General features: G+C 37.2%; 1 protein-coding gene across 3 annotated transcripts in view; it reads right to left on the bottom strand.

Moving 5' to 3' along the window:
• LOC127977834 (protein unc-13 homolog C) overlaps positions 1-10,000 on the bottom strand; it is a 118,698-nt gene that overhangs the window by 64,081 nt on the left and 44,617 nt on the right. For all 3 annotated transcript variants that reach the window (XM_052582989.1, XM_052582987.1, XM_052582988.1), the window contains 3 exons: positions 6,479-6,632; positions 5,299-5,367; positions 342-431 (listed from right to left, as the gene is read on the bottom strand). In XM_052582989.1, the coding sequence (XP_052438949.1) occupies positions 342-431; positions 5,299-5,367; positions 6,479-6,632 (313 nt within the window). The remainder of the gene's footprint in view (positions 1-341; positions 432-5,298; positions 5,368-6,478; positions 6,633-10,000) is intronic.

Here is a 10,000-nt window from a genome sequence, read left to right as displayed (position 1 = left end):
AGAGGAATAATTATTTCAAAAACATTTTATATGAAGAGCTTTGTTATTTTAATTCTTGTTTAATATATTTGACTGCAAATGCAGGAAATTACTGAATAACAACTACCACAATGTTTTGACAGCCCATGAAAATCACAAAAATCCCCTGATGGTTTCATTCATATTTTTATTTGACAGAATTCTCCTTCACGAGATGCATGAGGGCTTTCTATTATGTGTGTGAGTCACAGCTCTGAGTCACACTGCTTTAATTCCAGTGTAAAATCTTGCATAATTCTCGATGTAAGTGTGTGTGTGTGTGTGTGTGTGTGTGTGTGTGTGTGTGTTAGACAGCGTCGTACCTTCATCCTGAAGAAGGTGATGCTCGTCAGCAGGTCGACGGTTGATTTCAAGTCCTGGAGTCTCTCTCGATTCCCAGCAGGGAAATTGTCCTGTAAACAGAATTAACATCAGATCATCTCTATATTTCTGTAATTTTAAAGCATTTCTAACAAAGAAGGTAAAGAGATTTTAGATGCAACTATGGATTTGATGAATATGTTTAAGAGACAGATGAAAAGATGGAAACCACACATGAGCCCAGTAGGATGGAATAGTTAGGCCTATATTTTGGCATAACAGGGAAAAAAGTTGATTTGCACTTTCTAAAATAAAATTGAAAAGAACCAACTAAAATTTTATATTTTTTTTACAGTTTAGAATCAGATTTTGTTAAACTGACAATGCAATATTATAAGAAGAATAAAAATAGCATAAAGCAGACATAAATACTGGGTAATACTGGGTATATCCATCGTTATGTATAATGCATTATATGGCTGTTCATAATGTATGTTGTAATTTCATAAATAATTGTAACCAAATTTAAAATGCATTCTAATATTTGAAGGATTTTATTGGTGATATTTTAATGCACATTCTAAAGGTGCAACAAGGAATAGATAAGATTAATAACAACTATTCATGGGTGCATTATGAGGTGCATTGCATGGGAATATTAATGCATTAAAATGACTTTTACTTAAGTATTTAAATATAGTGTTAATGAGTCATTTATGATATTTCCAATCAACGCAATTGAGGAAGTCTTGCCGTTTTAAGCATTACAGATGATGGGTGCTTCACCTGCTAGTATTTCCGATGGGATTTTTTACTTGGCAGAGATGGATGGTTAAAAACATGTCAACATGAGTCATCTTCATTCAACCATCATGCAGCATGCACTATGCAACAATATTATAAACAAAACGTGTTCCATCATCATAAACACCAATAACAAAATATATCATAATTTAGTAGCCCGAACTAAAAAAGCTACAGAGAGAGAAAATGTGTTGTAGGGCTGTAAAGCTATCAGGCTGCTTGTTGTAGCGTGAAGATGCACAGAATATTAGATGAGAGGAAGAGCATGCATGTGCGGACGCTGCATATACGTGTGCAAAACACGCGCTCGGGGAGACAGGTTAGAAAATGTCACGCCGGGATGGTTATGTAATAGTTGTGACTTGGTTTTGTAAGAATGAGGAGAGACTCCTGTGGTCTTGAGAGACGCTTACAATGCTTTTATCGATGCCAGAGCGTCAGACGCTGCTGTAATTCTCTCTAATTATTCAGAGCGAGTAATGGAGTGCACAAGCCTGTTTGTCAACAACAACCACCAAAAAAACTGTTTTCACACTGGCTTTGATACCCATCCCTCCTTCTGCCACCACGGGTCACTTCACACTGTATTTTTGGGTTTGTACCTCCCCAAGTTCTGGATTAGTTTTTCTTTTAAACATTTAAACGTACTCAAACGAGATTAATTAAAACAACAGGAAAAGAGTTTTCTAGATTTTTTTCTTCTAGTTTTATGTAGAGAATTGAAAACATTTAGTGAGGTTTACTAGAAACAAGAAAGAAAACGGCTTTATTCATTCATTTATTTGCTCACTTCTGTCTCTTTGGACCGGCTGGCAATTTATTACTAAATGTGACGCTGAAGCCTAGAGTAATAACTGCTGGAAGTTCAGCTTTGTATCACAGGAATAGAGAACATTTTTAAACACATTTAAGCCGAAAACAGATCTTTTAAATCATAATAATATTTCACATGATTAACTTTTTTCAATGGATTTTCATCAGTAATTTTGGAAGCCTTTTTTTACTGTTGATTTAATAACAGTTTTTGCACCCTACTTGCCAATTGTTTTTCTCTAGTTTTAAGAACACATTTAGTGAGATTTAATAGAATTCTATCTATCTATATCTGTCTACATCTGTCTATATCTGTCTATATCTGTCTATATCTGTCCGTCCATCCGTCTGTCCGTCCATCCGTCTGTCCGTCCATCCATCCATCCGTCCATCCGTCTATCTGTCCGTCCATCTGTCCTTCCATCCGTCCATCCATCCATCCATCCAACCATCCATCTATCCTTCCATCTGTCCATCCATCCATCCGTCCGTCCTTCCATCTGTCCATCCATCCATCTGTCTGTCCTTCCATCTGTCCATCCATCCATCTGTCTGTCCTTCCATCCATGCATCCATCTATCTATCTGTCCATCCATCCATCCATCCATCCATCCAACCATCCATCTATCCTTCCATCTGTCCATCCATCCATCCGTCCATCCTTCCATCCATGCATCCATCTATCTATCTGTCCATCTGTCCATCCATCTGTCTGTCTGTCCATCCATCCATCTGTCCATCCATCTGTCCATCCGTCCATCCATCCATCCATCCATCCATCCATCCATGCCTCCATCTATCCGTCCATCTGTCCATCCATCCGTCTATCTATCCGTCCATCCATCCATCCATCCATGCCTCCATCCATCCGTCCGTCCGTCCGTCCGTCCATCCATCTATCTATCCATCCATCCATCCATCCATCCATGCCTCCATCTATCCGTCCATCTGTCCATCCATCCGTCTATCTATCCGTCCATCCATCCATCCATCCATGCCTCCATCCATCCGTCCGTCCGTCCGTCCATCCATCTATCTATCCATCCATTCATCCATCCATCCATCCATCCATCTATCTATATATCCATCCATCTACACATCCATATACAGTATATGTCCATCTATTCATCTTTTTGTGTTTTTGGAGTACATTTATTTCTTTGGATTCACTCCCAAAATGTAAAGATACAAATTCCATGCCATCACCACAGCTTTACTTCTGCACATGAGGACAGATCATTCAAACGCTCTAGTGTGAGCGAGCCCGGAGGTGTCTCAGATGAGGTGTGCCAGTACAGACTTCATATAACATCACTAAAATAACATTTTGCTTCACTCTGAAAATCCCTATAGCTGTTTGGTGACGAATAAACGTGCAGAAGCTCTTGAGTGATGTGAGATGTCAGAGAAGCAGAGAGATATGAACATATGGTCGGGCTTCAGGCAGGTCGCTCATGTAAGAGATCATTAAACTGTGAGTGTCAGCAGTGGGTCTGAATCACAGGAGAGGGTTTTGATGAGGAACCACCAGAACGTCTGAAGATCTGTGCAGGGCTCTGCATTTACACCATTTGCAGCTGTGTTGTCTGCCAGGGTTATTAGTTAACTAATACTAGAACTAAAAATAAAACCATAACTAAATAAATAAATAAATGAAATAAAATAATATGCATTATTTTAGCTAGTTTCTACGATGGCATTTTAGTGCCAGTTTGAAAAAAAAAAAAATCTAAGATTACGAGATTAAAGTCAGAATATTACGAGAATAAGGTCTAAATGTTTTTGAAATGTTTATAAGAAAAATAGTAATATTTCAACTTTATTGTGTGTATATATATATATATATATATATATATATATATATATATATATATATATATATATATACGACAGCAATGTAGTACCAGTTTATATATATATATATATATATAATTACAAATTACAAAACGTGCAAAACATTAAAACTTTAATTTAAATAAAATGTAATTACAATTATTTATTTATTTATTAATTATTATTTGAATTTACTTTCAGGTATTATAACGTGTGAACATCATATTTATTCAACCACATTCAGGATCATTTTAGGTTTATATTCATCAGCGGATCCTAAAAAATATTATTATTATTATTTTTTTTTTTAATAAAAGGTTTTCTACAAAAAAAATATTGTGCAGCACAACTGTTTTCAACATTGTTAATAATCAGAAATGTTTCCTGAGCAGTAAATCATCATATTTTCATGATTTCTGAAGATCATGTGACACTTAAAACTGGAGGAATGATGCTGAAAATACAGCGGAGCATCACAGAAATAAATTATATTTTAACATATATTCACATAGAATATAACATAACTGTTTTAAATTGTAATAATATTTCAAAAATTTGAGCAAATCTCAATCTTTTGGACGATTGCTATGATATTTGTCAGTAAACTTGTTTGATTTCAGCCAGATGGATAAAATAAACTGTTGCACTTCAAGTCAAGATATATATGGTTTTTTTTTTTTGGCTATGATAGAGTTGTTGTTTTGAGAGAATTTGGATCAGGGCCAGATTGAGCAGAAAGTGTCTAGCGCTTGAGTTCGTTGGTGTCTGGGTGTATTGAACACAGATGATGTAGAAAACACCGGAGGAAATTCTTCTAATAAAGCAGAGGCGTTAAAGCGCTCTAGAAGAGCAAAACCTGCCTCTGCCAAATCCACACAAGCTTTGAGAGAAACCAGACTCAGTTTGCTTCAGAATTTCATTACAGTCAAATCCACAGAGCCCAGCAGATCCAGAGTGTATTACTGTCAGGACGTGTTGCCTGGAAGCTGGCAGCCGGATAGCAGCAGGTACAGTAACAGCTACTGAATTCCCTGGATGCTTGCCAGTCGCGAGTGTGTGTGTGTGTGTGTGTGTGTGTGTGTGTGAGCACCTTGTCAATGCTTTCTAGCTCTCACACGGAGATACAGCCAGACCACTCGTCTTCATGAGAGTCACACACAGTCTCTCTATGAAAGCGTCCTCTCAGAAGAAACTTGCGTCTGACTGAGACGTTTCTCTCGTTATGTTTTTAGAGAGACTTCACAATTAGTATAAAAGCAAGAAGGGCACCGTGAGTCGAGGACATCTTTGCAACTTTCTCAGATCGCTGCTTTGCGTGTGAAACAACTGTTCTGTGAAGAGCTCGCAAACCTTTTGAATGTCATTGTGAATTGAGGCAGAGGAACACTAAAAGCGATGGAGAGGTTAAATTATCTCCATGGCGCTGAGTAATAGATAAATGTTTTTCTTTCTGATGTCTCTGAAATAGAAAATCACAAGCGTGCTGTGGTGTTCGGTTGCTTTACTCACCCGATACTTGGAGAGGTCGATGCGCAGAGAGTTGTGAAGCTGATCCAAGAGTTTGACGAACTTCTCTCTCTGCAGAAGAAACAGTCACAGAAACTGATCAGTGCTGCATCGTCTCATCCGTCTGTTTATTGAGTTATTCATGAAATCCTCTGCAATCATCCATTGATTCACTCATGTATCATGCTTCTGTGAATCTGTTCATTCATCCATCGATCGATCGATCTATCTGTCTATCTATCTGTCATCCATCCATCCATCTGTCTGTCTGTCTCTCTGTCTATCCATCCATCTATCCGGCTACTCATCTATCTGTTCATCTCTCCATCTATCATCCATCCATCTATCAGTCTTATCTGTCCATCTATCTATCAGTCTATCTGTCCATCTCTCCATCCATCTATCTATCCATACATCCATCCATCCATCCATCCATCCATCTATATATCCATCTATCTATCCATACATCCATCCATCGATCCATCCATTTATCCTTCCATCCATCCATCTATATATCCATCTATCTATCCATACATCCATCCATCCATCCATTTATCCATCCATCCATCCCTCCATTTATCCATCCATCTATATATCCATACAATACATCTATCTATCCATACATCCATCCATTTATCCATCCATCCATTTATCCATTCACCTATATATCCATCAAATCCATCTATCTATCAATACATCCATCCATCTATCCATCCATCCATCCATCATTTCATCCATCCATCCATCCATCCATCCATCCATCCATCTATATATCCATACAATCCATATATCTATCCATCCCTTTATCTATCTATCTATCTATCTATCTATCTATCTATCTATCTATCTATCTATCTATCTATCTATCTATCTATCTATCTATCTATCTATCTATCCATCCATTTATCCATCCATCCATCCATCCATCCATTTATCCATCCATCCATCCATATATATATACATCCATCCATCCATCCATCCATTTATCCATCCATCCATCCATATATATATACATCCATCCATTTATCCATCCATCCATCCATCCATCCATCCATTTATCCATCCATCCATCCATATATATATACATCCATCCATCCATCCATCCATCCATCCATTTATCCATCCATCCATCCATTTATCCATCCATCCATCCATCCATCCATCAGCAGTGAGAGTGACAAACCCCAAAGTTGGAGGCTGCGAATCGGTCGGAGGCTGAGATGTTGGTGTTTGCTGTTGTTGTGTGAGCGAAGTAAGCGTTGATGTTGGCAAGCAGGTTACTCATCACTGCGGGAACACCGGGACACATGTACTTGGACGAGAGACAGGAGAAATGCCTGAAAGAGAGAGAAAGAGATGCATGATTCAGTCATAAACACACAAGTGAGTGGCTGAACATCCATTATAATGTATATTTCATATCAGATTCCTGTGAATATTCTTCCCTTGAGCAACAACATTAAAACAACAACAAAAAGTGAATACAAACTGAATTCATAACCTAAATGCCCCACCGATGATTCTGCAATGCACAGAAATATTATAACTGGAAGCACTGATAAGGAACATGGCTTTCTGCAAAGTACAAACTAAACATAACATGTTTGAATGTCTGACAAAGGCATTGCAGCATCTTTATCATATGGAAAAAACGAACTATGGATGTGTACAGAAATGTAAACTATTAATAGGCGATACTATATGCATATATGAAATGAGCTTCATGATCCGTCTTATATCGTCAAAATGAACAGACAGCGCAACACAGATCTGTCACGAGTCGAGCCTCTGGCAGAGCAGGAAATTGGCCACTTTAAGAGGAGATTCATTAAAGAAAGATATAAGAGAGAAAAAGAGATAGGAGAAAAAAGAAGAGAGACATAGACTAAAAATAACAGCACGCCTGCAGGGCTTACACACACACACACACAGTCAAACACAGAATATCACATGTGTACTGCACACACACACACACACACACACAGTGAAACACATAATATCACATGTGTACTGCACACACACACACACACACACACAGTGAAACACAGAATATCACATGTGTACTGCACACACACACACACACACACAGTGAAACACAGAATATCACATGTGTACTGCACACACACACACACACACACACAGTGAAACACAGAATATCACATGTGTACTGCACACACACACACACACACACACACACAAACACACACACACTCACAAGTGAAACACATCTAAAACAGTGCTACATTACACATAAATAGATGCTCCATATAAACACATTTTATTCTTTCTCCTCTTGGTATATAATGAGTTATGAAAGTAAATAACTTATATAGGCTAAATAAAGTAGCAAATAAACACAAATTTGGGATTGAATAACTGACAAATGACTATAATGACAAATTAATCTTCTGGATGTTAAGCAGATCATAAAACAGTCATTTGTTTGAGATATACATTCAAATAAGAAATAATCAATGTACACAGAATTATTTTTTGAGCAAACACCAGTATTAATATAGATGTATCAAAATATGTATAATATAAAAAAGGCAAGAAATGTTAATATTGATTAAAACTATGATATTATATTATTAATACTATAGCATTGTTTACTAGGGATAGACCACTATAATTCCCATTGTTTAAAGCCACACCCACTTAAGCCAACCCACTGACTTAACCACACCCACAATTCGAAGCCACACCCATATATACAACCCATGGTTTGAAGCCACGCCCGCTCAAAAAAATTACCCCAGCTGGAAGCCCCACCCACTTAAACCAACCGAAAGTTTGACACACCCCTTACAACAAAGCCACTGTTGGAAGCCTCGCCCACTTAAACCATCCAACAGTTTGAAGCCACACCCCTTACAACAAAGCCACTGTTGAAAGCCACACCCACTTGAACCATCCAACAGCTTGAAGACACACCCCTTACAACAAAGCCACTGTTGGAAGCCTCGCCCACTTGAACCATCCAACAGTTTGAAGACACACCCCTTACAACAAAGCCACTGTTGAAAGCCACACCCACTTGAACCATCCAACAGCTTGAAGACACACCCCTTACAACAAAGCCACTGTTGGAAGCCTCGCCCACTTGAACCATCCAACAGTTTGAAGACACACCCCTTACAACAAAGCCACTGTTGAAAGCCACACCCACTTGAACCATCCAACAGCTTGAAGACACACCCCTTACAACAAAGCCACTGTTGGAAGCCACACCCACTTGAACCATCCAACAGAAGACACACTCCTTACAACAAAGCCACTGTTGGAAGCCTCGCCCACTTAAACCCACTGACGTTATTTCTAGAGTTTGACAGCCTCCTCATTCACTTTCCTTGAATTTTTAATGCTGATTTAAACTCCTATTAAGTCTGTGAGCAGAAGCTGTAAGCCGCAATGACGCAAGACCATTCATTAGCACCTGCAGACATTGATTTGGACCTCATTAGTTCTGATGGTGTGACCTCTGACCCCGAACAAGACACACGGGAATGAAGAATTATTGTGCCTCCAAGAAAAGCTGAAGAGTTATCCTCTCCATATTTCCTCCTACGATATCAGACATGATTGAAAGATGCTGACAGCCAAATCAGAATAAATGATAAATTATGACTTCTTGTTGCCTAGTAATATCTTGCTTTCCTTTCGTTCCTTCCCCATCTTTAAAATCCTCGTCTTTTTGCTTCAGTGATCCGCAGAGCTCCGCTGTAAATCAGAGAAATAAAACTTGCCAACAAGTATTGACTCCTCTTCTCTCTCTCTTTATCTGCCGTCCTCTTTAACCTCTGAGCAACTCCCTCCAAAACAGGTCTTAAATTCCCAGCGACGTCAATATCTGTGAGATCACTCCCGAGATCACTGGGAAACTCTCAGGATTGGTGTTTTCATTATAGTTGAGAACGGTGGACTGTTCTTGTTAAAGTTTGTTTTAAAGAAACGATTTTATGTTTTTGAGTTCTGTTGGTTCTTGGATGTCTGAGCAGCTGTTAAATCTACTGAATTATATTTTATCAGAGTGTCACAGACTTAATTAAATGCAATGAAAGAGTAAGACAAAATAATGTAAAACTCAAAACTTTTATTGCATTATCTTCACTGGTTGCTTTTACAACAAACCTGTTTAAGTCCGATTAGAAAATAAATTACTCTTATGTGCTGGTTCTTTTTAAAGAATCAAGCTAAAATCAGTCCAAAGACTCAGTGAATTTGTTCTTGACTTTTCTTTGAAATTTAAAGTCATTGTTAATTAATAACGACTTCACAGTTCAATAAAAAGTCTTCTTTTTAAAAACCAAAATCTAATTTCATCATCAAGGCACTGATTGTAAAGGGTAATATGAATCTGAACCAAAATGTTTCAACTACTTACTATTCACATCCCTAAAGACAATGTTTAGTTCAGAGTTTTTGTTGTTGTTTTTTTGTAATAAATGACACTTGCATAATAGATATAACTTTATATACTTGTTTTAAAATAAAATAAAATATTTTTAATAAACAATACTTTTATAATAAATATAACCTATACATTTATTAAAAAAAAAAATATTATTGTACTGTAATAAATATACGTTATATACTTAGTTTAAAATAAAATAATAAAATAATTAATTGCAAAATAATGTTTGTTGTAATAAATTATTCTTATGTAATACATATAAATGTATAAAATAAAATAAAATAAAATAAA

The sequence above is a fragment of the Carassius gibelio genome, chromosome B18 (genome assembly GCF_023724105.1).
Source record: "Carassius gibelio isolate Cgi1373 ecotype wild population from Czech Republic chromosome B18, carGib1.2-hapl.c, whole genome shotgun sequence".
NCBI classification, from domain to species: Eukaryota; Metazoa; Chordata; class Actinopteri; order Cypriniformes; family Cyprinidae; genus Carassius; species Carassius gibelio.
This window is presented reverse-complemented; position numbering and strand designations above follow the sequence as displayed.